Source organism: Stegostoma tigrinum, chromosome 10 (genome assembly GCF_030684315.1).
Source record: "Stegostoma tigrinum isolate sSteTig4 chromosome 10, sSteTig4.hap1, whole genome shotgun sequence".
Classification (NCBI taxonomy): domain Eukaryota; kingdom Metazoa; phylum Chordata; class Chondrichthyes; order Orectolobiformes; family Stegostomatidae; genus Stegostoma; species Stegostoma tigrinum.
In genome coordinates, this window is record NC_081363.1 from 36,328,087 (window position 1) to 36,355,278 (window position 27,192).

The window sequence follows — 27,192 nt, forward strand, 5'->3', positions numbered from 1 at the left end:
TTGACCCAATATGGATGACAATGAATGAATTCACCCATTGCCTTCAAAATCTCCTTTCAAACAAGTTCAAACCGTTCCTCAGACTAGCAACTGAAAAGCAAGATCATATAACCTACTTGTTGCCAACAAACGGTACCTAGGTTCCTGACAGCTACAAAATTATGCTCTTCCTCCTCACTCTGAAGACTTTCCTACTCCAAATTGCTTTAGTACACATTTCAGCTATCCTTCTAACAGTCTTTATCCTTTTCCTCAAAAGGCGAAAGTAATTTTCTGCCTAGCTAACAAAGTGTGGAGCTGGATGAACACAGCAGGCCAAGCAGCATCTCAGGAGCACAAAAGCTGACGTTTCGGGCCTAGACCCTTCTGATGAAAGGTCTAGGCCCGAAACGTCAGCTTTTGTGCTCCTGACATGTTGCTTGGCCTGCTGTGTTCATCCAGCTCCACACTTCTTTTTCTTGGATTCTCCAGCATCTGCCGTTCCCATTATCTCTGATCGCAGTAATTTTCTGCCTATTGTCTTTCTCTATTTCATTCAAATTTACTTATAACGCACGTCATAAGTTACATCAAACCTATTCGAAACGTAGCCACATCTCTCAAAAAGTCTGACCAAGGTCTGAAGCAAACCGTTTGAATATTTTACCCCTTCACTTGTATGCAGTATCTTTAATTTGGACTCAGCATAATGACTCTCAGCCAGCATAATTTGATACGAGGACACTACTGAATTGTTCACTTGGAACATATCCTTGAGAAATTTGCATTTGTTTCACTCCTGTACCACAACCAAACAATATTTTGGTCTAACATATTTGTATCTACTTTACAGCCAACAGTATTTTTTCTTTACTCACTCTTTATTCATTAACTTAGACCAAACATTGGACTAAATTTGCAAAGACTCTGTCTCAGGCTTATTCTGAGGACACAATAATGGTACCTTCAACCCTCTTATCAGAATTTTCACTTTCCCAAATTCTTTAACAGCTGCGCTGGAATCGGAAATAAAAACATTTGAAACGTTTGAAATACTCCATAGGTTTGACTACACCTGAAGTCACCACTGAACACATCTTCCCCTCTCTTCCACCTGCAGGCTTCTGAACAGGGTGGTTTACTGTTTCACCCTAACCACTCCTCAACTAGTTCAGCACACCAATTGCCTTTCCATAAAACCATTAGAAATAAGAACAGAAATAAGCTATCCTCACATCCATTATCCTGCATTTTCCTTGTACCTCTCAATCTACCCTACTGATCAAGAATCTACTCAGCCTTAAAATATAAGCATGTATTCTACCAAATCAGCCCAGCTTTCAGCAGTAAGACCATCTAAAAGACTCATTCCTCCTCATCTGTCTTAAATCATCCTTTTATTCTGACTCTATTTTTTAAATGCATTCATTTGTGGGATGAGGACATCACCGGCTAGGCCAGCATTTATTGCCCTTTGGTCTTAGATTCTTCCATGAGAGGAAGCATCTTCTCAGCATTTACCCTGTCAAGCTCCTTAAGGGTGAAGGGTCTAGGCCCGAAACGTCAGCTTTTGTGCTCCCGAGATGCTGCTTGGCCTGTGTTCACCCAGCTTCACACTTTGTTATCTTGGATTCTCCAGCAACTGCAGTTCCCATTATCACTCCTTAAGAATCTTATAGGTTTTAAGGAGATCACCTTTATTCTTCTATACTCCAGTGATGAGTCCCAACCTGTTCAGCCATTGTTCATAAGACAACCCGTTCATATCAGGGATCATCCTGGTGAACCTTTTCTGAACTGCCTCCAATAATATCTTTTCTTAAATAAGGGGACCAAAACTGCTCACAGCACTCCAGTTGTGGTCTCACCAGCACAGTTGCAGTTAGGCGTCCTTACTGTTATACTCCAAGCCACTTGAAATAATGGTCAACATTCCAAATAGCCTGCGTTATTACCTGCTGCACCAGTGTACTAGCTTCTGTTTCATTCACAAGTAGAATTAGAGAGTCCCTACAGTGCAGATAGAAGCCATCCAGCCAGAGTATGTAAGGCTCTCTGAATGGCATCCCACCCAGACTCACCCCTCCCCAAGCCTATCAACATAACCTTACATTTAACAACGCTACTATACCTAGATTGCACGTCCCTGGACATTACAGGGAAATTTAGCATGGCCAATCCACCTAACATGCATATCTCTGGACTGTAGGAGGGAACTGAAGTATCTGAAGGAAACTCAGACAGATTCAGGGAAAACATACAAGCTCTACACTGTCGACCAAGGCTGGAATCGAAATCACTGGGCTGTGCCATCCCTATACCCCCAAGTCCCTCTATGTTGCAGCTTTCTGAAAGGGGGCGGGGGAGAAAAGTGACAATCATGGACAGTGTGTGTAATCGGGGCAGGGGCCTTAGTTTTATAGTTTACTAAGAATTAAAAATAGGTTTTAATACTTTGCCAGAAAAAAAAAGGATTGAATTGGAGGCCTCCGAAGTCTCAGACTCTAAGTTAGGGATTTATTCAGAGGATTCCAGTTATCGGGCAGTAACCGTGTAGTCACGGTATCAGATCTGAGTCGTCAAGAAGTCCCACCGTGCATCTTTTGGTATACACCCAGTCTTTAACTTTCTGTGGACCATACACTTTAGGCCTAAATGTGTAAAAGATGTAGGAACACAGGGATCCAGGGGTATAAATGCAAAGATCATTAAAAAATAGTGACAGAGGTTGAGAATTCCAAAAAGGAGCAAACACAGAACTAGGGTTCAATTTTGATTGATCTTTTTGATGAACTAACAATGAAGGTTGATGAGAATAACGGGATTGATGTTGCATACTTGGCCTATGTAAAAGGTGCTTGATAAGGTATCAAATAATGGGCTTGTCAGCAAAACTGAATCCAATAATAAGGAGCAAAAGGGACCAGGGCAGCATTAACATCAAGTTAGCCAAGAGACAGAAAACAAAGAAGTGAAAGTCTTTCATGGCATGTAACAAAGTACCAGCAAAATTCCCCAGGGATTGGTACTAGGACCAAAGTTTTTCTGGATGCACTTAAATAATCTAGACTTTGGAGTGCTGGACACAAGTTTAAAATGCATGGTGACATAACTGTGAAGTATTATGAACTGAGAGGATAGTGACTGACTTTAAGATAATTGAGACAGGCTGGTAGAATGAGCACACACATGGCAGATTAAGTTTAATGCCAGGAAACGTGAAATGATACACTATGGGAGGATGAATGAACTTTTGAACCCGCCACCAGGCATTAATGGATCGTCAAGAGTGCAATTTGGAACATGCTCTCATTGCAGATGATCATGCGCGACGACTCAAACATCTACAAGGTGCTCACAGCTTGTTAAGTGAGCAGGCATACAGGCATCAAGCTGCAACTTCCTACAGTTTATAATTCAAATGAAAATAAATAAAGCTTACTGTAAATTTGCAAAATGTTTCCCAGCAGCCCTCACCCCTCACATTTCATTAGGCATGCTACCCTTGTGATCAGAGCCTCTGTGCCCATTCCATCAGGGTGACCTCTGGGCCCACCAATGAACAGTTCTGTGGAAAAAAAACAAGAGCTGCTGTGACAGAGAAGCAATTGGTTCACAGGTTATTGGCGGGTGGGGGGGGGGGGAGAGAGAATGCTGTTGGCAGCCTTAACGCCACTTATTTCAGCTTTGCTTGCGTGGTGAACAAATGGCACGGGCCTCAGTTACAAGGTGACCAATGCAGCTAACCTGATATGGCAGAGTACTGAAAGAATCCCAAAGTATGTACTCACTCATGAAGGTAGGTCTGCAGTAGGTGAGCGCGCAGCATGGATAGGTACCTGGGACTTCAATACACATTTAGGTGCAGGAAAAGGCCACCCGGCCCTTTGAGTCAGCACCACCATTCATTACGATCATGGCTGCTTGTTCCTGCCTTATCCCCAAAACCCTCGATTCCACTATCTTTTAAGAGCTCTATCCATCTCTTTCTTGATACTATGAAGAGAGTTGGCCTCCACTGCCTTCTGGGGCAGAGCATTCCGTACATCCACCACCCTCTGGGTGAAAGTTTTTCTTCAACTCTGTTCTAAATGGCCTACCCCTTATTTTTAAACCGTGTCCTCTGGTTCTGGACTCACCATTCAGCGGATACATGCTTCCTGCCTCCAGAGTGTCCAGAATGTTGTGGCCATTTCAGAGACATGGCTAGAACAGGGTCATGAATGGATGTTGCAGGTTCCAGGGTTTAGATCTTTCATTAAGATCAGGGAAGGTGGTAAAAGAGGGGGAGGTGTGGCTTTGTTAGTCAGGGACAATATAACGGTGGCTGAAAGAACTTTTGACGAGGACTCACCTACTGAGGTGGTATGGGCTGAGGTCAGAAACAGAAGAGGAGAGGTCACACTGCTGGGAGTTTTTTTTAAAATAGGCCTCCACAAAGTTCCAGGGATGTGGAGGAGAGGATTGGCAAAACTATTCTGGGCAGGAGTGAAAGGAACAGGGTGGTCATTATAGGAGACTTCAACTGACCTAACATTGTTATAGCTTCAGCACATTGGATGGATCAGTTTTTGTCCAGTGTGTGCAGGACAGTTTCCTGACAGTGTGTCGAAGGGCCGACAAGAGGGGAGGCCACACTGGATCTGGTACTTGGTAATGAACCAGGCAGGTGTTTGCTTTAGTGATGGGTGAGCACTTTGGAGAGAGTGACCATAATTCGGTTATGTTGAGTTTAGCGATGGAAAGGGATAGGAACATGCCACAGGGCAAGAGTTATAGATGGGGGAAGGGCAATTATAATGCGATTAGGCAAGACTTAGGAGGCATAGAATGGGGTAGCAAAATGTAGGGGATGGGGACAATTGAAATGTGGAGCTGGTTTAAGGAACAGATATTGCATGTCCTTGATAGCTATGTCCTTGTCAGGCAGGGAGGAAGTGATAAGGTAAGGGAATCGTGGTTTACTAAATAAATTGTATCTCTTATTAAGCACAAGAGGGAGGCTTATGCGACGATGAGACGAAATGGTTCAGATGAGGTGATGGAGAGTTACAGCTTAGCTAGGAAGGATTTAAAGAGAGAGAGAGTTAAGAGCAGCAAGGAGGGGACAGGAGCAGATATTAACAGGTAGAATAAAGGAGAACCCTAAAAGCATTCTATAGGTCTGTGAGGAATAAGAGGATGTCTAGGGTAGGAATAGGGCTAGTCAAAGACAGAAGCAGGAAGTAGCGCGTGGACCCTGTGGAGATCGGAAAGGTCCTAAACAAATATTTCTCATCATCTGTTTTCACTCAGGAAAAGAAGACTATTGTAGAGGAGAAGACTGAGTTACAGGCTCCTAGAATTGAAAGGGTTGAGGTTAGTAAGTAGGTGGTGTTATCAATTCTAGAAGGTGTGAAGGTAGATAAATCCCTTGGGCCGGATAGGATTTTTTGAGGATTTTCTGGGAAGCTGGTGGTGGAGCCTTTAGCCTTGGTCTTTGAGTCCTCATTGTCTACAGTTTTAACACCAGTGGACTGGAGGATTGCAAATGTTGTGCCCTTGTTCAAGAAGGGCATTAGAGATGACCCAGGTAATTATAGACCTGTGAGCCTTGTCAGTTGTAGGAAAAGTTTTGGGGAGGATTATAAGAGATAAGATTTATGATCATCCAGCAAAAACAATTTGATTGGAGATAGTCAACATGGATTCGTCAAGGGCAGGTTGTGTCTCACAAACCTGAGTTTTTTGAGAAGGTGACCAAAGAGGTAGCTGAAGGTAGGGCAGTTGATGTGGTGTACATAGACTTCAGTAAAGCCTTTGATAAGGTTCCACATGGTAGGCTATTGGAAAAAATACACTGGCACTGGATTGAGGGAGATTTAGCAGTTTGGATTAGAAACTGGCTTTCTGTAAGAAGGCAACGAGTGATGGTTGATGGAAAATATTCAGCCTGGAGTCACGTCACTAGTGGTGTGCCTCAAGGATCTGTTTTGGGACCACTGCTGTCTGTCATTTTTATAAATGACTAGGACGCAGGCATAGGTGGATGGGTTAGTAAGTTTGCAGATGACACTAAAGTCGGTGGAGTGGTGGACAGTGTGGAAGAATGTTGCAGGTTGCAGGGAGACTTGGATAAACTGCAGAATTGGGCTGAAAGGTGGCAAATGGAGTTCATTGCAGATAAGTGTGAGGTGATTCACTTTGGGAAGAATAACAGGAAGGCAGAATACTGGGTCAATGGAAAGATCCTTGGTAGTGTAGATGTGCAGAGGGATCTTGGTGTCCATGTACATAGATCCCTGAAAATTGCCACCCAGGTTGATAGTGCTGTTAAGGCGGCATACGGTGTGTTAGATTTTATTGGTAGAGGGATTGAGTTCCAGAGCTGTGATGTCATGCTGCAACTGTACAAAATGATAGTGCGGCCTCACTTGGAATATTGCATGCAGTTCTGGTCGCCCCATTACAGGAAGGATGTGGAAGCATTGGGAAAGGTGAGGAGGAGATTTACCAGGATGTTGCCTGGTCTGGAGCGAAGGTCTTACGAACAAAGGCTGAAGGACTTGGGTCTGTTCTCATTGGAGAGAAGGCAGCTAAGAGAGGATTTAATAGAGACATACAAGACGATCAGAGGATTAGACAGGGTGGACAGCGAGAGTCTTTTTCCAAGGATGATGACGTCAGCTTGTATGAAGGGGCATAGCTAAAATTGAGGGGGGGGATAGATTTAAGACAGATGTCAGAGGCAGGTTCTTTACTCAGAGTGGTAAGGGCGTGGAACGCCCTGCCTGCCAATGTAGTTAACTCAACCACATTAGGGGCATTTAAACAGTCCTTGGATAAGCAGGTGGATGATGATGGGATAGTGCAGGGGGATGGGCTTAGATTAGTTAACAGGTTGGTGCAACATAGAGGGCCGAAGGGCCTGTTCTGCGCTGTATTGTTTTATGTCCTATGTAAGTAGTCGTAGAGAACCACTGACCAATTTGTCAATGAGGAGACTGAATAAAGTGAGCTCATTTGACATTCTATTTTAAACCTGAATTTACCATTGGATGAAGCCCATTAAAACATGCAAGGAAATTTTTACATGCAGTGCAGATTCAAACATAGCAAGCGCATCATCAACATGAAATTTGCTACATATGAATCTGCTTCTGAATACAAGAATTTTGTTACATGTCTTAATGTGTTTCACCTTGTGTTCAAATTCATATTTCAAATGGAATAGTCAAGATGTTCTGGTTGAATTAATATACACATTCCGATTCCCACGGATCTACGCCCTATAACACTGGCCTTACCAGCAACCACACGCCTGAGGCCAAAGTGGATTGTTCATGTGCAAACATGATGCTGAAATAACATGCATCAAGGTCAACCTGTGCTTTCCATGATCCGGTGCTGTTTCATTGTATATTGTGCAATTTTATGAAAGGCCTAAGGCAGATGCTTGATCGTGGTGTTCACCTAGGATGCTGTTGTCAAGCTAACAAGATGTTCTTCCGTTCTCACAAATGAGTACAGGTTGTTCTGCTATAATGCATGTTTCATTAGCACAAATTGGCTGCAACATGATTTATGAATAGTGGACACTGTCTGGTTAACACAAACTTTCAGCTGTCCAGGTATAGTGATTTTCCATGACAATTTCCCTAAAATGTGATTCTCTATGGCAATTGGAGAGTGCGAGGTCACACAATAATGCAACTATCACATAATAGGAGGATCACCTGTAACGTTATATATGCATCACTACAAGTGTGATGTCAAGTACGTAGGCTATAGGTTCCACAAACTCGTAGAACCTAATCGGACTACATCAAACTTTCAGCTGTTCGCAGAAACCACCATATCTTGTATCAAATTTGATAGCAATTGTAAAATTTGCATACTCTAATATTTGGTGTGATTTTGCAATTGAACAATTTACTGGATAATCCACAATGTTCAAGGAACTATATAGGCAACCAGTTTAGCATTGACAGTTGTACCTACAGTGGGTGGTGCAAATTCTGGAACCTATATGTGTTGATATCCAGGGACCTGTCCTTTGCAGGCAGAAAGAACAGGTGTACATATTATTTTTGTTAAATGAAACAAGTGTATGTGACAGCTATTTATTGGTTCATTTCACGGGGCAATGCCCTGACCCAGAATCAATCTGCTGGTTATCAATTATAACAAAACTTTGCTGTCAAGTATCATTCAGCATTAATGCACACATTCTCCTGTGCTACAGGAAAAAGGCTGAAAATTGGAATAGAGTCACTTTGCAGAGAATGGCATGGGTGTAATAGCCCAAATGACATCCTTCTATCCTGTGACCATCCTTCATTCCTATATTTCAAGAGGGACAGAAAAGCTGACATACTATGTTTTACTTCTATAGAACCTTAATACCATAATGTTACCACAGATAGCTCTGATTCTATCAAGGTTCTACATAAGTTGAACAAAACTCTCCATTATTTCCCTCTAGAAGCAAACACTAGTGGCTGGGTCTATTCACTTCATGGCCTCATTAACTGGAACAAGAAATCCAAAGTAACAACTGGAGCATTGTTCTGATCTCTATTATAAAGGATACTGACACACCATGGTTCCTTTTTGAAGTAAAAATATGACTGCAGGGGGTACATGATAGACTTCAAGGTTATGATAGTTTGATCAGACAGACAGAGATGATGTTTACACTGAGAACAGAACAGAAATTGGATTATAAAAATAATTTCTTATGAATCCACCAATGGGGAAATCAGGTTAAACAACTTTGTCCAGACAGTAGCTATCATGTGGAAACCACTACCACAAGTAGTGGTTGACACAAAATAAAAAAAGAGACTTGTTGATGAGGTCAGCAGAAGTGTTGGGAGGATGTGTCGGTGGTACAAGTATACCTACATGATCTTATTGGGACAAACAGCAAGTTTCTGTGCTGCAGGTAATTTGCATTATATTTCTTATTCCTTAATCATTTGATTTTGAGCTGAACAAAAACAAAGTTGCCGGAAAAGCTCATCAGGTTTGGTAGCATCTGAGAAGGAGAAAACGGAGTTAACGGAGTTCTGAGGAAGGGTCACCGGATCCTGTGTTTTCTCTCCTTCAGACGCTGCCAGACCTGGTGAGCTTTTCCAGCAACTTTGTTTTTGTTCTTTATTTACAGCATTTGCAGTTCTTTTGATTTTGAGCCGAGTTATCTTTTGAATGATTCAATACCTTACAATTTCCTCTCATCTGTTTGCTGCAGAAAAGTTTGTAAAAAGACACCTCTAATTTTCCTCGTGGCCAAACTTCATTGTTAGTCAGTAAACCTAAAATTATCTCCAAATTCCTTTCCCCACTGCCTCCCCTCAGCCCATAAATTCACTGCACTACCAATGATTTTATGAACAATCTATTCCTTGCCCTCATTTCCTATATTACTTGTATTGTTGTTCACAATTACCCTTTTCCTCTGTTAACCTTCTCTTTTTGGGTGTAGCTGCTCTTGCTATATTCAGTGTATAATACTTCTGATAACAAGCTATAATTTCTTAAACGCTTTATCCTCAAACAAAGACTCCTCATTTTGCACCCAGTCAAAATATACCTCATGTCATTTAATATTCCTTGCCTTCCACCTTATCACAGACATCCATTTGTTCGCCTCCACCCAAAATCCTACTTCTATTTCTGGACTTGCTTAAAACTTCCCTAATTCTTCTTTCCAATTCTGGGAAGCAGACTTCAGGAAACATGTTGTCTTCAGATGGGTATATTATTAATACACCAAAATCAGACTTATTGTGATATGTAAGTAATCGCTTTGCAGGAAAAGGTAAGTTTAAGAAAAGCTCAGAAATCATCAACTAAAAGCCAATATATTTTTAAAGAAATAGAACCATAGAAAACTTATAGCAGAGAAAGAGGCAATTTGACGTAGTGTGTCGGTGTTACTGCAAAAAAAAATTGCTCTTTCTTGCAGGCTACAATTTTTCAGGTACTTATCCAGCCATTTTTTAAATGAGTTGAGAATTTCCATAGCATAGAAAGGTTTTTAGTTTTTAAAAAAATCTCACTGTCACAGATATTTCTTACAAATCAGCAAGAGAATGGAGGTAGTGTATGTGATAGAGAAATGAAATTGATCTTACAAGATCACCAAAAATATACTGTATATGGAATCTTGTGGTTTTAGTCTTTAGTTAGTTTTATTTATCCAAATTAAATTTGACTACGATCACCAATTGGCTTCATAGACTATTAAACACTCAACTAGTATAACAGGACTAAATAATTTTGTATGATTGCATAATATGAGTAACAATTATTCTCAACTTTTCATACAGTAGTAATTAACACACATCATTACATTTCCTATATGGGTGTGCCTTTTAAGTTTTAGGTTTTAGCTGCTATTCTTTAGCTTCTAAACACTGCCTCAGGGCAGCAGTGTTAAATTATATGCAAATAATATTGAAAAAATAATTCATTCTTGCAGGTATCTTTATGCTACATGGAATGGGACAGTCATTTTTTTCCCTTTTTCTCCCCCCATTGTTTTTACAGAAGGAGGCTATTCGAACCAACGTGTCTGTACGAGGTCCTGAAACAGCTATGCAGCTAGTCCCACTCTCCAGCCCTATCTCCCTAACCCCCTAACTCCATCACTTTCAAATATATATATATCTAGCTCCCTTTTGGAACTGCCTGTAGAACCTGCCTCCACCACTCTCCCAGGCAGCGCATTCCAAATCCAAGCAGCACTGAATAAAATAGTTTCTCATCTCAACCCTAGCTCTCTTGCAGGCAAATTTGAAACTGCGAACCCTAGTTACCGATGTATCAACCAATGAAAGCTGAATATCCTTCTTTAAACTGAAAATTGTTCATAACTTGAATATCTCAGTAAGGTCACCTCTTAAATTTTCTCTGCTGCACGGAGAATACGCCTGATCTCTCGAACCTTTCCTTGTATTTAAAGTCCATCATTCCTGATATCATTCTAGTAAATCTCCCGTGAACGCCCTCCAGGGCTTCAACATCCTTCCCTAAATATGAAGATGCCCTGAACTGAACACAAAACTCTAAATATGATGATTTGTAAAGGTGTAACATCACCTCTTTGCTTTTATAATCTATGCCTCTATTTATAAACCCAAGGCTGCAACTGTTCTCTTATCAGCTGTTTCAACTTGCCTAGCCACCTTTGAAGACTCATGCACATGAACCCCAAGGTCCCTCTGCTCCTGTACTCATCTCAAAGATATACCGTAGAGCCTGAATTGCCTCACTATGTTTGTTCCACCCAAGTGCATTAACTCTCATTTCTCTGCAGTGAAATTCGCCTGATAGGTTTCTGCCCATTTGGCCAACTTGTCGATGTCACTCATCCTCACAATTCGCTATTCGTCCTAGTTTAGTATCATTTGTAAATTTACAGATTTTGCCCTCAACATCCATCTCCAATTCCAGCCTTAGCTTCTCTCCCAAATTGGAGATATTCTTCCTGATTTTTATTGCTATTATTATTCCAGTATGCATCATATACCGCCTTTTTCTTCCTTATTTTCTTATCAATTTCCTTGGGCATCCAGGGTACTGTAGCTTTTGATACCCTGTATTTCCTTTCATGGAGTATATAGCTAGGTTACATCAAATGCATCTTTTTTCATCCACTGTTTTATCCACCAAAATGTGTTTCCAATCAATTGGCTCCAATTCAACATTTAGACCCCTAAAATCTGCCCTTTTCTAGTCCAGGATGTTAATCATTGACTGATTTTTATATTTCCTTTCCCAACTTAATATTGAACCTTATTATATTATGATCATTTCCCAAATGTTCCCCCCAACTGTGATATTCTCCACTTAGACTGACTCATGTCAGGATTCTTCTTTAAATGAACTCTGATTTTGGCGTTCTACTTTTGAGGGCCACATTTACTTTTGTAGACATGAATGTTTCTGAAAGTGGGAGAACAGTTAATTTACGATTGCCAAAAGTAAACATGGATAATAAAAAGTAGGTGGACTAACTTAAATTGTAGAATGACAAAATTCATTCCTCATTATATGACACTTACTTCTTCATTAAAAAGCTTGCTAGTCTCTTTCTTTACAGGGTCTATAAGTTGAACCTGTCCCGCAGAGAAGCCCACAAGTAGGGAGACACTTTCTGCAGTAGCTGTCAAATGGTTGAAATCATGGCAGGTGGGCTGTGTTCCTTTGTAAATCCGCTTGTCTATAGGTTTACTTAAATCTGCAGCCTATGAAAGAAAAAGGAATATCAATTATTTTTATTTATTTATTAGTCACTCAGGTATAAACAGACTTCACTGTATACACTTTCTAAATTTCCAAATTTAGAAAACATTTGCATTCTAATTTTACTTCCAGAATATTACATACTTCAGCAACAAACAACATTAAAATTCCTCAAAACAAAAGCAAACTATGACAAAAATCTGAAATATCAGAGGACAGAATTAAAAACAAGTTAAAAGTTTCAGATCAATGACATGATCTCGAATATTTCCAAATTTTGTTTCAATTCAATTTCTCTAACTCAAACATGCTTCGACGTAACAATTTTAGAAACAAAAAGACGAAATTCAGAAACTAGTGAAAATCACGAACTGTTATGTGGGCGAGGGAATGGGTGGGGAGAAAAGTTGATAATTGTTGAGCAATTTTCTCTACTAATAATGTCTAAAAGTAATCTCATATAGCACAATGGTTTTAAGATTGTTTAAGTTTTATGGACTTTCATAATTTATTCCTTCTCTCAAAACAAATAACTTGGAATCAAACCATATTATCTTGTACAAAATAACTTGCACTTTCAATACTAGCTGCTTCATTTAAAAAAAGCACGCAGGAACAAACTTCTGTATGTTTCTCTAACGATGTTTAGCCAAATAGTAGGAAGCATTCATATCTACAGTATAGTAATGTACTCAGAACTCGAACAAGTTCCAGGGATGCCCACTCAAACAATTCAAATTATGCTGAATAAGGTACAGTCTCAGACTGAAAAATATCACATTTTTACTGAACAAAGTTACATAAAAATCAATACGTTTTAATTTGTGCATCTGAATTTTACTGTGTTGTGTTTTCCTTCTCTTTTCCCTTTGATTATTTTTAATTTTTACTGTTACTAAGCTGTCACAAGCAGCCAACTTAAAGATTCTCTGTCAGTATTACTAAATTCCCTATTGTTGCAAAGTTTGACATAGCATTTCTTGCTATGTTCATGAAATAAATCAGAAAATTGCTGTACGAAAAGTGAAGAATCAACTTAAAGAAATGCGAACAAAGTCCTTTAAAATTGTAATGATGCTGCTGTAAAACAACTATAAAAGTATCAGACTTTGAATTTAAGATACAAATAAGGTAAATGCCTACTTATTTTCTCCAAATAGGAGGGTTGTTTAAAAATTAAGATAAATGTCATTCACGGCAATTTAGTGATCACATCAACAGATTGCACAGCTACCAGAAATTCTCTGATCTAGATCTCAAAAGATAAACACTTCGATATTCAATGTATTGTATCAAGGTAAAGATACTGAAGTATTTACCAAAAATACTTACATATTTAAAATACTTTGTACATTCTCTGGAATAAAAAGGATCAATTTTATTCACTAAAAGGCTAACAATCAAATGGTTTTCACGGTTGTACGCTAAACTCCAAGCCAATTCAGATTCAAATAACCTTGCCCACCATCAAGGAAGATTTGTTGATACTGTACCCAGTGTTCAGTGTTCAACGCTACGTAGGTTGACTGCATAGAGGTATTTTGCTCCATTTTCACTTCGAGAGGGATGTAAAACAGTTCCACTTCACTGAAATAAATCCTGCTTAAATCCTGGAACCAGCACGTCATACTAACCAGATGGAATCTGACCAAAAGTAGTTGCAGAAACTCAGTAGAAGTAATACCCAAGTTTAAGACTCAAAATGATTCAATCCAAAAGGGAAACTAATTGACTTTTCATTGCAAGGCAAAATATGCCATTTTCCAAAATTCATCTATTTGTTGCACACACTAATTGAAGTCAAGAATCAACCTCATTGCCATAGGACTGGAGTGCATATAGGCCAGACTAAGGATAGAAGGTTTCCTTTTTCAAAAAAAGGGATTTTTTTTCTTCTACACGATGCTGGCTTGACCAACATTTATTTACCCCAAATTACTTAGAGTGAAATACATTGCCGAGTTTGGAGTGACAAGTTGGCCAGATCAGGCTAGAATGACAGATTTTGTTCCCTAAAGGAAATTGACATGATCACAATTCCACAATCGTTTTAAAGTTCCGATTTTTATTGAATTCAAATTTCACCATCTGTCATGGCATAAAATTCAATACATTTCTGATGTTATGTAACTTTGTTCAATAAAAATGTGATTTTTTTCCCAGTCTGCAACTGTACTTCATTTGGAATAATTTGAATAGTTTGAGTGGGCAACCCTGAGGCTAGCTTTATATCCCATATCTTAGCATCATTACAAAGTCAGACAGTGCAATGGTGAAATGGTAGAGTTGACAGTCTAGCTGGATATCAAATGGGCCAAAGGGGAATTTTCACTGAAATACTCATCACCTTGCAGCAGTTTCAAACAGAACAGCAATAAACACAAACTGTCAAATCTGATTTTGGATTGTGTGTTGGAAAACACGGAGATGCAAAAGATAAAAAAAGTTATGTTGCCCCTTATTTCACTATAATTGGCAGGCTTTTCAAATCCTTAAAACTGTTTCAGCTCTGACACTTTGACTTGGAGCAAGCAAATGTAGATGATGGCGAGAATACTATTCAAAAGGTAGGAAACCATAGGACAGAAATTCACAGGCCTGAAACTTTTAACAGGTATTTGTGTACCAAGATGGTTGGGTCTGAAGGTCAATCATCTTAGCCCCAGGACATCCCCATAGGAGCTCCTTGCTCCTGGGAGTGATGTCCTAGGCCCAACCATCTTCAGCTGCTTCAAAGATTTCCCCCCCCCCCATCCCCTCATCGCAAGGTCAGACCAGAGTGGGAAAAATAGCCATTGAGTGCAGAATTTTCAGCACCATCTGCAACTCTTTTGCTACTGAAACAGTCTATGCCTAAATGCAGCAGGATCTGGACAACATTCAAACTTGGGCTCACAAGTGGCAAGTAACACTCATGTCATACAAGTGCCAGACAAAGATCAAAACGGGGGCTCTGCTATAACATGGGTTCCTGCAAGGCAAACTGGCTGTAATGCGATTCCATCGGTGCATAGAGGAGTACACGCCAGCATCAAAATTAATTGAAGAAGGTCACAACAACTTCAATCAAATTTTCAATTTGGATGAGACAGGTTTATACTGAAAGTGAATGCTGAAAGAACCTACATTTCAAGTGAATGAAGCACACGCTCCAGGCTTTAGAATGGCAAAGGTTCATATGACTGTGCTACTGGATGCCAATGCGAATGGAGAATTAAAGCTTAAGCTTGTGATGGTATACCACTCTGCCAACCCACAAACCTTGAACGGTTGCCTTAAGTCTACTCTAGGCATCTAATTTCGGTCAAGCAAAACAAGTTGCATGATCCGACAACTTTTACTGACCTTATTGCTGATGTTTTTAGGAAGGAATGCAGGAAAAATTGTATTTCAAGATTCTCCTCATCCTGGATAATGTACCAAGCTATCTTCCCACCATTGGTGAGCTTTCTGAAAAGATCAAAGTGCTACTGCTACACCCAAACACAATCTCGCGCCTTCAACCTATGGACCAGGGTGCAATAGCAACATTTAAAGCTTATTATTTAAGGCACACATTTAAAAGGCTGATTGCGGCCACTGAGGGGGATAAGGACAGCATTCTCTAGTTTTGAAAGGACTTTAACATCAAGAATGTTATCTCTTGAAAGAATTAATTGCAAGTATGTTAGATGAGAGAAACACAGTAGATGTTATATAGACTTCCAAAAGGCCTTTGATACGGTGCCTCACAGGAGGCTGCTGAGCAAGGTGAGGGCCCACGGTGTTCGAGGTGAGCTACTGGCTTGGATTGAGGATTGACTGCCTGACAGAAGGCAGAGAGTTCGGATAAAAGGCTCTTTTTCAGAATGGAAATGGTGATGAGTAGTGTCCCGCAGGGTTCAGCGTTGGGGCCGCAGCTGTTCACCTTTAATATTAAAAATCTTGATGAAGGGACTGGGGGCATTCTGGAAAAGTTTGCCGATGATACGAAGATAGGTGGACAGGCAGGTAGTACTGAGGAGGTGGGGAAGCTGCACAAAGATTTAGACAGTTTAGGAGTGTGGTCCAGGAAATGGCTGATGAAATTCAACGTGAGCAAATGCGAGGTTTTGCACTTTGGAAAAAAAGAATACAGGCATGGACTATTTTCTAAATGGTGAGAAAATTCATAAAGCAGAAGTACAAAGGAATCTGGGAGTGTTGGTCTAGGATTCTCTAAACGTTAACTTGCAGGTAGAGTCCGTGATTAAGAAAGCGAATGTAATGTTGTTGTTCATCTCAAGAGGGTTGGAATATAAAAGCAGCAATGTGCTTCTGAGACTTTATAAAGCTCCAATTTAGAATACTGTGTCCAAATTTGGGGCCCACACCTCAGGAAGGACATACTAGTCCTGGAGTGTGTCCAGCAGAGATTCACACGAATGATCCATGGAATGGTAGGTTTAACGTACGATGAACGGCTAAGGGTCCTGGGATTGTACTCATTAGAGTTGAGAAGGTTGAGGGGAGACCTAACAGAAACCTACAAGATAATGTACGGCTTAGAAGGGGTGGACGCTGGGAAGTTGTTTCCATTAGGCGGGGAGACTGGGACCTGTGGGCACAGCCTTAAAATTAGAGGAGGTAAATTTAAAACAGAAATGAGATGACATTTCTTCAGCTAGAGTGTGGTGGGCTTGTGGAATTCATTGCCACGGAGTGCAGTGGAGGCTGGGACGTTAGATGCCTTCAAGGCAGAGATCGACAAATTCTTGATCTCGGAAGGAATCAAGGGCTACGGGGAGAGTGCAGGGAAGTGGAGTTGAAATGCCCATCAACCATGATTTAAATGGCAGAGTGGACTTGATGGGCCGAATGGCCTTACTTCCACTCCTATGTCTTATGGTCTAATGCAACTGACATTATCGTGGACGCCCAGGGTGATGTCAGATTGCATCCTGTTTGACAGAAGCTTCTCCCAGATTTTTTTCAAGATTTTAAAGGCTTTGATCCATCAGCGAAGCTCCCAAGAATCAAAGAACATTGTGTTGATCTTGCAAAGCAAGTTGGATTTAAAGAAGTGGAGAGTAAGGATGTTAAAGAGCTGCTTGAGTCCAACTGTGAAGACCTCTTCTCAGGTGATCTGCAACAACTTATCACTGAGGGGGAAGTGAAAGCTGGAGATGAAGACAATGAAGTCTAGGATGCAGCAGCACAAGAGCTTTCCACTTCTGTTTTGTCTTCTATCGTCAGGTAAATTGAGATGCAGTTGCCGTTCAGAGGATAATGATTACAATGCAGAATGCAGCAAGGTAGCAGTTTATGGAATAAGATCTCCTTTGGCAGCCTCTGAACTGCTTCTTCATTAAAGATGATAAAGGGCAAAACAGCAAAAACCGGACGTCTTTTCTAAGTCAATCCTCAAGAAACAGTCCGAGGACAATGAACGACTGCCATCCTGTTCTGGATTAACTATTTCTTGCCCAAATCCTGCAACCACAACGACACCTGAAGTGACACTGATGACCCATGGCTCATGCATTAACAACACCGCAACCTCAAAACCTCATTCCCCATCAAGTCGTCTTGATATTTTTTCCAAGATAAGGTGTTAAAATGTACTTATATTTCATTATTAGAAATGAATAACTTATCTATTCAAACTGTGCTAAAATGTATGTTAGGCTTTAAGTGATTTCTAAACGATTTTAAGCAATATTGTTTGATGGTCTGCTCCCAACCCTGCTTTTCCCATAGGCCCGTTATTTCTTTAGCACAATTTTCCATAATGCAATATTGCGCAGGAATGCAATAATGGCAGACTCCCTCTGTCTAACAAGAGAATCCAATTATTGTTCCATGATATCCAATGGCATGATCATTTCTGAATTCCCCACTATCAGTATCCTGGGGTTTACCACTGAAGTTGAACCGGACCTGCTATATAAATATTGTGGCTACAAGAGCAGGTTGAGAGATACTTTCAACATGCACTCTCTCCATTATCCATGCACAGTGTCAGCCATGTGTACCATCCTCAAGATTGACCACAACAACCTAGGGCTCCGAAGCAAGCACCTTGCAATACATGAACTCTTCCACTTTGGAGGACAAAGCAGCAGGCACATCAGAACACCACCACTGTAAGGATCCCCGTCCAGTAAAACACCATGCATAGATAGAGGAGAAACACGACTCCTTATTCCCTCTGCTTTCCCAATGAAAACCTCTGGCTTCATCTATACCTTTAAATTACTATGACATACCAATCAAGAATCCAAAAATGTATCACTTCTTTTCTGGCAAGCAAGCACAAAACTAACTTGGAATGTTCCTTTCATAACATGGCCCCCAGATTACAGAATTTAAGGTTATCCTGTATATCAGGGTATAGATTTCAATAATAAAATCAGTCACGTCATTTACAATTTAAAAAAGGACAAATTTCAGAATATGAAAGCTGCTACATTTTCACAATCTAGGGGATAAGCAAAGAAAAAAAAAGTACATAAATGGTACCACAAGTTGAATTATTCGAATAACCAGTTTACAAATTTAAACACCTGAACAAAATCATTCCATCCAAAGCACTGCATATTCGACAGGTCTTCGAAGGTTATTACATCATTCAAACTCTTAACATTCTCCCTATAAACTTGACACAATATTGGCCGTGGAAAATAATGTACAATAAAAACAGAATTGCGGCTTTGTAGAATTTGCTTTTTACCTTTAAAAATCATTTGGACATATGAAATAGTAAATAAAAAAAGAACTACATAAAACGCTTAATGTGTACAGCAAACATTTTTAACCAGCACCCCTGATAAACTGGCAAAAATGATATACTTCAAAATATTGAAGTTTACCGCATTATTATGTTCAATTCTGCATTACCGTGTCCAATTGCTTTAGTCTTTTCAAATTTGCCCCAATGTCAATATACTTGTTACTCAATTGTATGATCACTTGAAGCAACAATAGTTGACTTGATTTCAATTCAATTTCTCCTCAAATATCACAATGTCCAAGTAGTCAATTCAGGGTGCCACTAAGTTTTATTTAAGGCAAAGCTGCATATTATTCAATTAATTTATGCTGTAAATAAAGTAGAACAGTGATGCGAATACACTCGGCATTACGTTTCTATTTCCGTGTGTGTTTTTACATTGATTATGTGGGGCTCTTGATGATCTTGAATGGAATATTTGATCAATTGTCACACTCCTGGTCCCATGGATGCCAGAGAATAAGTAGTTTACTATATTAACAGAAGCAAGCCCAGAGTATTTTGAGGGGAAAAGGGTTATTTTGAGAGACAGTTGAGGCCAAATGACAGTAGGCATTCAAACATGATATATATTTTGGGTTTTCAACCAGTTATTCTTTCACATTTAAGATTATCAGTCACTGCTGTTCCTATAGCCTGTGATCCCCTTTGACTGGAGTACAAGTTTTACTAACCAATGTCTAGCTAAATGCAGAGTTTAGAAATTTTGCATTTGCTATTGATGTTCTCCTTGCTGGCTATCCCTAAAAAAAGTGGAGCCTATTTTTTTTTAATGCCAAAGTTAACTTGCTTTGTCTTACGTCTACTTACATAACAGAGTAAACATGAATAAGGGAAATCTTCCCTTGTCACATACTATTGTGCACTCCTCCAATATTTTGGCAGGTAAACAGAATATTTAAAAAGTCAGAAAGTGAACAAACAACTCTAATGTGTCTCACTTTCTTCCACCTTAACTTCAGATCATTTTTATGAAGAAAAACATGAACTGTGTCATCCTTTCTTGGTTACTGGAATAAATACACTAACTTGGCACTTGGACCACTTACGTCCAAGTGTACAACATCACATTTTCACCCCTGCCACAGCTCAACTGTTACCAATGCTTATATTGCAGGCCTCCAAATTTTAACCCCTCACTGTTCTGAGTCAAAATATGACCCTCTTCAGGACTGAAGAATTGGTTATGAATGCTAATCTGTTAACAAGGTAACCTGGGAATTCAGAGATAATGGGAACTGCAGATGCTGGAGAATCCAAGATAACAAAGTGTGTAGCTGGATGAACACAGCAGGCCAAGCAGCATCTCAGGAGCACAAAAGCTGACGTTTTGGGCCTAGACCCTTCATCAGAGATGTCCAAAACGTCAGCTTTTGTGGTCCTGAGATGCTGCTTGGCCTGCTGTGTTCATCCAGCTACACACTTTGTTATCTGGGAATTCATCAATTGCCTTTCTTTAAACCTGTGTCCTGGTTCAGAAGAAATTAAAAACTTTAATTCCAAATTACTCCTCCTTGTCCAAGCTCTGCCAACATGCAGGATTCTCTTCTTGATACTAGCTCCATGTAAAACTCCAAACTGCAACCAGGTATGTTTGTTGAAAACATGAGACATGGTAATTTATCTTCACTGTGCAATTTGTAAGGAATTATATTATTAATATGTAAACATGCTTTAATATAAAAGCAAACATCAAGTGATACTCATATCCTCAGTTTGAAAACTGCTTTCAATATGTTGAAATTTCCCAAATCTCAAGCTACAGCATGACCCAGGAACCACACTTCTGTTGAGTTTAAATTGAAATCAACTAGAAAAACCCTTCATAAAACTACAATAATCCAGGAGACTGATGTTAAACAGACTTCAGAATAGTAGCCTGATCCGAGAGTCAGATTCTTCCTATTCAGTTCCAGATAATCCTGCAAATCTACTTTCTTCGAATACAACAATGCTTGGTGGAAGGCACTCAGAGTGCTCTGTGCTGATAAGCCATTGTTATAATGGTTCCCCTTGATAAATATCACCCGTTATAAGTTCTCTAAATACATGTAAGTGATTGTACCCTTGGAAGGGATGTTTGCGCAGTTTATACTAAACCAACAAAAACTCCATAAGAGATTTTTCAGTAGCTTAGCATGAATGCTCCTAAGTTTGGTAAATGCATGACTGACCAGGCATGCATTTCAATTGAAGACAAACTACAACTAAATCACGGACATGTAATAATTAGGCTCACTTTAACATCAACACATATTCACTGACCTCCTAATGAAAATAGCAAGACATACATACACAGAACATTCCATCTGTCCATTCAAAAAATAAAAGATTCAGAATAAAAAGGTAGTTTCAAATTCTTAAGATATGTCAAAAGCATCCCCAAAATAAGTTGTGTTTTTAATTTTCAAAATATTACACTTGATAACGTGATGGTGTTGAATATATAGAACATAGAACATAGAACAGTACAGCACAGAACAGGCCCTTCAGCCCACAATGTTGTGCCGACCATTGATCCTCATGTATGCACCCTCAAATTTCTGTGACCATATACATGTCCAGCAGTCTCTTAAATGACCCCAATGACCTTGCTTCCACAACTGCTGCTGGCAACGCATTCCATGCTCTCACAACTCTCTGCGTAAAGAACCTGCCTCTGACATCCCCTCTATACTTTCCACCAACCAGCTTAAAACTATGACCCCTCGTGCTAGCCATTTCTGCCCTGGGAAATAGTCTCTGGCTATCAACTCTATCTATGCCACTCATTATCTTGTATACCTCAATTAGGTCCCCTCTCCTCCTCCTTTTCTCCAATGAAAAGAGACCGAGCTCAGTCAACCTCTCTTCATAAGATAAGCCCTCCAGTCCAGGCAGCATCCTGGTAAACCTCCTCTGAACCCTCTCCAAAGCATCCACATCTTTCCTATAATAGGGCGCCCAGAACTGGACGCAGTATTCCAAGTGCGGTCTAACCAAAGTTTTATAGAGCTGCAACAAGATCTCACGACTCTTAAACTCAATCCCCTTGTTAATGAAAGCCAAAACACCATATGCTTTCTTAACAACCCTGTCCACTTGGGTGGCCATTTTAAGGGATCTATGTATCTGCACACCAAGATCCCTCTGTTCCTCCACGCTGCCAAGAATCCTATCCTTAATCCTGTACTCAGCTTTCAAATTTGACCTTCCAAAATGCATCACCTCGCATTTATCCAGGTTGAACTCCATCTGCCACCTCTCAGCCCATCTCTGCATCCTGTCAATGTCCCGCTGCAGCCTACAACAGCCCTCTACACCGTCAACGACACCTCCGATCTTTGTGTCGTCTGCAAACTTGCTGACCCATCCTTCAATTCCCTCGTCCAAGTCATTAATAAAAATTACAAACAGTAGAGGCCCAAGGACAGAGCCCTGTGGAACTCCACTCACCACTGACTTCCAGGCAGAATATTTTCCTTCTACTACCACTCGCTGTCTTCTGTTGGCCAGCCAATTCTGTATCCAAGCAGCTAAGTTCCCCTGTATCCCATTCCTCCTGACCTTCTGAATGAGCCTACCATGGGGAACCTTATCAAATGCCTTACTGAAGTCCATATACACCACATCCACAGCTCGACGCTCATCAACCTTTCTAGTCACATCCTCAAAAAACTCGATAAGGTTTGTAAGGCATGACCTACCCCTCACAAAGCCGTGTTGACTGTATTTGATCAAGCCATGCTCTTCCAGATGGTCATAAATCTTATCCCTCAGAATCCTTTCTAACACCTTGCAGACGACAGACGTGAGACTTACCGGTCTATAATTGCCGGGGATTTCCCTATTTCCTTTCTTGAAGAGAGGAATTACATTTGCCTCTCTCCAGTCCTCAGGTACGACTCCAGTGGAGAGCGAGGATGCAAAGATCTTCGCAAGTGGCGAAGCAATTGCATTTCTCGCTTCCCAAAGCAGCCGAGGACAAATCTGATCCGGGCCTGGCGACTTGTCAATCTTAATGTTTGACAAAATTTTCAGCACATCAGCTTCGTCTATCTCTATCCATTCCAGCATGCACACCTGCTCTTCAAAGGTTTCATTCACTACAAAGTTCGTTTCTTTCGTAAAGACAGAAGCAAAAAACTCATTTAGGGCTTCCCCTACCTCCTCAGGCTCCACACACAAGTTCCCTATGCTATCCCTGATCGGCCCTACTCTTTCTTTGACCATTCTCTTATTCCTCACGTAAGTGTAAAATGCCTTTGTGTTTTCCCGGATTCCTTCTGCCAAGCCTTTCTCGTGCCCCCTCCTGGCTCTCCTCAGACCATTTTTGAGCTCCTTCCTTGCCTGCATGTAATCCTCTCTAGCTGAACTTGACCCTAGCTTCCTCCACCTTATGTAAGCTACCTTCTTCCTTTTCACTAGAAGCTCCACCGCTCTCGTCATCCAAGGTTCCTTAATCTTACCCCTTCTTGCCTGTCTCAGAGGGACATATTTACTCATCAATCCCAACAACTGTTCCTTAAACCGTCTCCACATGTCTATAGTTCCCTTACCATGGAACAACTGCTCCCAGTCCATGCTTCCTAACTCATGTCTAATCGCATCATAGTTCCCTCTTCCCCAATTAAATATCCTCCCATTCTGCCTAATCCTCTCCTTCTCCATAGCTATGTAGAATGTGAGGCAGTTATGGTCACTATCACCAAAATGCTCTCCCACCACAAGATCTGATACCTGCCCCGGCTCGTTTCCGAGCACCAAGTCTAGAATGGCCTCTCCCCTCGTCGGCCTGTCAACGTACTGCGTTAGGAAACCCTCCTGAACACACCTTACAAAAACAGCTCCATTCAAATCTTCTGCTCGAAGGAGGTTCCAATCAATATTAGGAAAGTTAAAGTCACCCATTACAACAACCCTACTGCGTGCACACTTTTCCAAAGTCTGTCGACCTATGCTTTCTTCAATCTCCCTGCTGCTATTGGGGGGCCTGTAGTAAACCCCTAACGAGGTGACTACTCCCTTGCTGTTCCTAATTTCCACCCACACTGACTCAGTAGGCAGATCTTCCGCGACAAAGGAAGCTTCTGTAGCTGTGATACCCTCTCTGATTAGTAGTGCTACACCCCCTCCTCTTTTTCCCCCCTCCCTATTCTTTTTAAATGTTCTAAACCCTGGAACATCCAGCAACCATTCCTGCCCATGAGAAACCCATGTCTCTGTTGAACATTCGACTTCATTTGTCTAGCTTACAGCTGTTCCGAAGTAAAAGATCAGAAATTCACAACAAAACGTTGTATTTCCATGTTGTTGCACTGACATTAAAGCCAATATTTTGCATGTCAGCCTCGAACAATCAACATTTTGTATAGCCATTCCATTCTCAAGTTAGATCGAAAACTGATCCAAGCCACATAATTCAAAATGTGTTGCTCTAAACAAAACAATAAGCATTATAAAATTCAATAAAAAATTGAAGACATTGGAAATACTCAGGTTATGTGGGGAAAGGCCAATGCCCTTGAATCAGAAAAAAGAAGTTAGAGAGCAAGTACAGGCTCAGGCAAAGGAACAATCACAACATTACTCCCATACACTATACATGAATCCAAGCAGTGGAAGGTTTGTCTCAATCCCCAGTGAATTCAATTTTTCTCTTTGATCACAGAGTCAGTGAAATGCTACAACGGTGTCAAGAACAACCACTCCCATCTTACCTCCTGTGCAGCTCTTAACTCTATGCTTTGATAAAGCTGAAGTAAGGTCTGAAGCTGTATGGTCTTGTTGAAAGCCAAAAAGAGCATTAATGAGCGGGTCATGGTCTGCAAGTGCCATTCGATCACACTGTTGACAACGCCTTCAATCACTTCACTAGTGACTGTGGAGATGACATCAGAACAGCAAATACATACAATGTAACAGATTTAAAGAGTAGTAAATTACTGCCCTACCGAGGAATGCTTGGGCCATCAAAACTGGGATAAAAAGAAGGGCAGGTTTTATATCTCCTATACATGCAGCGGAACAGCACTGGATGGGAGATCAAGAGGTAAGAGAATAGTGGAACGAGTTTCGTTATGGGCCACTCATTTTGAACTGTTGACAAACAAAAGGGGTGGTGACATTATAGCATACTCAGGTCCCAACCCACAAACACTTTCTCCAGTACATTGATGACATCATCAGTGCTGCTTTCTTCCCTCATCCAGAATTGGAAAAGTCCAATCTTGATTCCAATTTCCACGCTATTCTCACCTTCACTGCTCCATCTCCAATTCCTCCTATCGCTTCATCAACATCTGTTTCCATTTCTGGGGATAAGTTGGCCACCAATATCCATTTCAAACCCGCTGACAGCACAGTTACCAGGACTAAGTATCCTCACAGTACACAAACAGGAGGCTGGAAGAACACAGCAAGCTAAGCAACATCTGGAGAAAGGAGCAGTCAACATTTCAGGTATTACCCTTCTTCAGGGCTGGATGTGGGGACAGGGAGAAGCGGGGGGGGGGGGGGGGGAGAGAACGCGGAATGGTTGTGACAGTGGATACTGGTGGTAGGTACGACTTGTTTTGTTGATGGGAGGGATGAATCCGGTTGGTAGCTGGAAGGGTCACAAGGTGGAATGGAAGGGAGGAAGTGGGGCTGGAAGGGGAGGCAGGGGATGGGTGGCAAGGTTAATTGAAATAGCAGAACTCAACATTGAGTCCTCCAGGTTGTAAGGAACCCAGGTGGAAGATAAGGTGCTATTGTTCAGATTTGCATGCCGAGTCGCTCCGGCACGGGAGGAGGCCGAGGACAAACGTGCTGGGGGTGGAGGGCAACATGAGGAGTTGAAATGGGCGGTGACTGGGAAGTTAGTTTAGCTGTTATGGACCAGGCGGAGATGTTCAGCGAAATGGTCACCTGGTCTAAGTTTGGTCTCATTGACAAAGAAGACCATAACGCAAGCACCAGATGCAATAGACTAGGTTGGAGAAGATGCAGGATCCTCACACCCCGCTTTCTGTGAAGACTCCATTTCATTCTCCCAGATTCTCCATCTCCACGTTGTTTTGATGACAACAGCTTTCAGAAGAGAGCCTCCAAAATGTCTAGCTTCTTCCTCAACTGAGGACTCCCCACCACCAGGATTAACAGGGCCCTCAGCCACGTCCGATCCATCTCACACAATTTGGCTCTCACCCTTTCTCTTCCCTCCCACAACAGAGATACGGTTCCCTTGGTCCTCACTTACTGCTCCATCAGCATCCACGTCCAACGTAAAACTAAAAGATAGTCTGACAGGGTAGACATTCAGAAGATTTTTCATTTGAAATAATTCAAAACTCACATCATAAACACAAGAACACCACCAACAAACACAATAAAAGGAATTTAGGAAACATTTCTTTACCAAGGCAATATTTTGAGAATGCATAAAACTTGCCACTGGCCATTAAAGCTAATATTATGACTACATTTGAACAACATCGAGAGCGCAGCAACAGCCCTTTCGATCAATAACTGATGTATGGTAATGTTTATATTTCATATTATCCACCTTCTACTCTATTCCATAGAAGGTTATCCGTATGTTTTTCTACTCTTCCTGATCTTGCAACCCCTTTAATGTATTTATTCATTTGACTACTTGCAGCACTAAGTTCAAAATTTTAATCGTAATGTACTCTGTCCAAGACAATTCACTGCTGCCCCTTCTTGGGATCATTGAAAGATATATAAACTCTGAAAGAAAGGTGCATAAGAGAAACGTCAATTCTACATGCACATTGTCAGCATAGCAAGAGTTAAGTTGTTGACTGGTACTGTATGTGATGAGCTGTACAATGGAGTACCAGGACTGGCTTCAAATCACACCAGCTCCAGAGGTGTGTAATAACATTTCTCAACAGGTTGATTAGGAAACATCTGCAATAGGGTTGTCAATGAAGTCTAAATAAAAATCAAAAGAACTGCAAATACTGTAATCAGGAACAAAAACAAAAACAAAGTTGCTGGAAAAGCTCAGCAAGTCTGGCAGTATCTGTGAAGGAAAAAACAGTTAACATTTTGGGTCTGCTCACCCTTCCTCACAACCGATGGTGGCTGGGGAAACGCCAGTTTATATGCAGAAAATAGGGAGGCGGAAATGGGGACCCATTGTCAATATAGTCTATCCAAAGGGCAAAAGAAGTGTCTCTTGAGTTCTATTTCACCAACAGGAATAGATCTGAATTGACTTAGACACTCAGTTTGCTGGCATCAAA

At 40.9% G+C, this 27,192-nt stretch overlaps 1 protein-coding gene across 3 annotated transcripts in view; it reads right to left on the bottom strand.

The window, feature by feature from the left end:
* wdr20a (WD repeat domain 20a) overlaps positions 1-27,192 on the bottom strand; it is an 84,468-nt gene that overhangs the window by 27,418 nt on the left and 29,858 nt on the right. For 2 of the 3 annotated variants that reach the window (XM_048538234.2, XM_048538230.2), the window contains exon 2: positions 12,030-12,212. In XM_048538234.2, the coding sequence (XP_048394191.1) occupies positions 12,030-12,212 (183 nt within the window). Of the gene's footprint in view, positions 1-3,421; positions 3,548-12,029; positions 12,213-27,192 lie in introns of all 3 variants that reach the window. The other variant, XR_007248310.1, reaches the window with a different exon arrangement.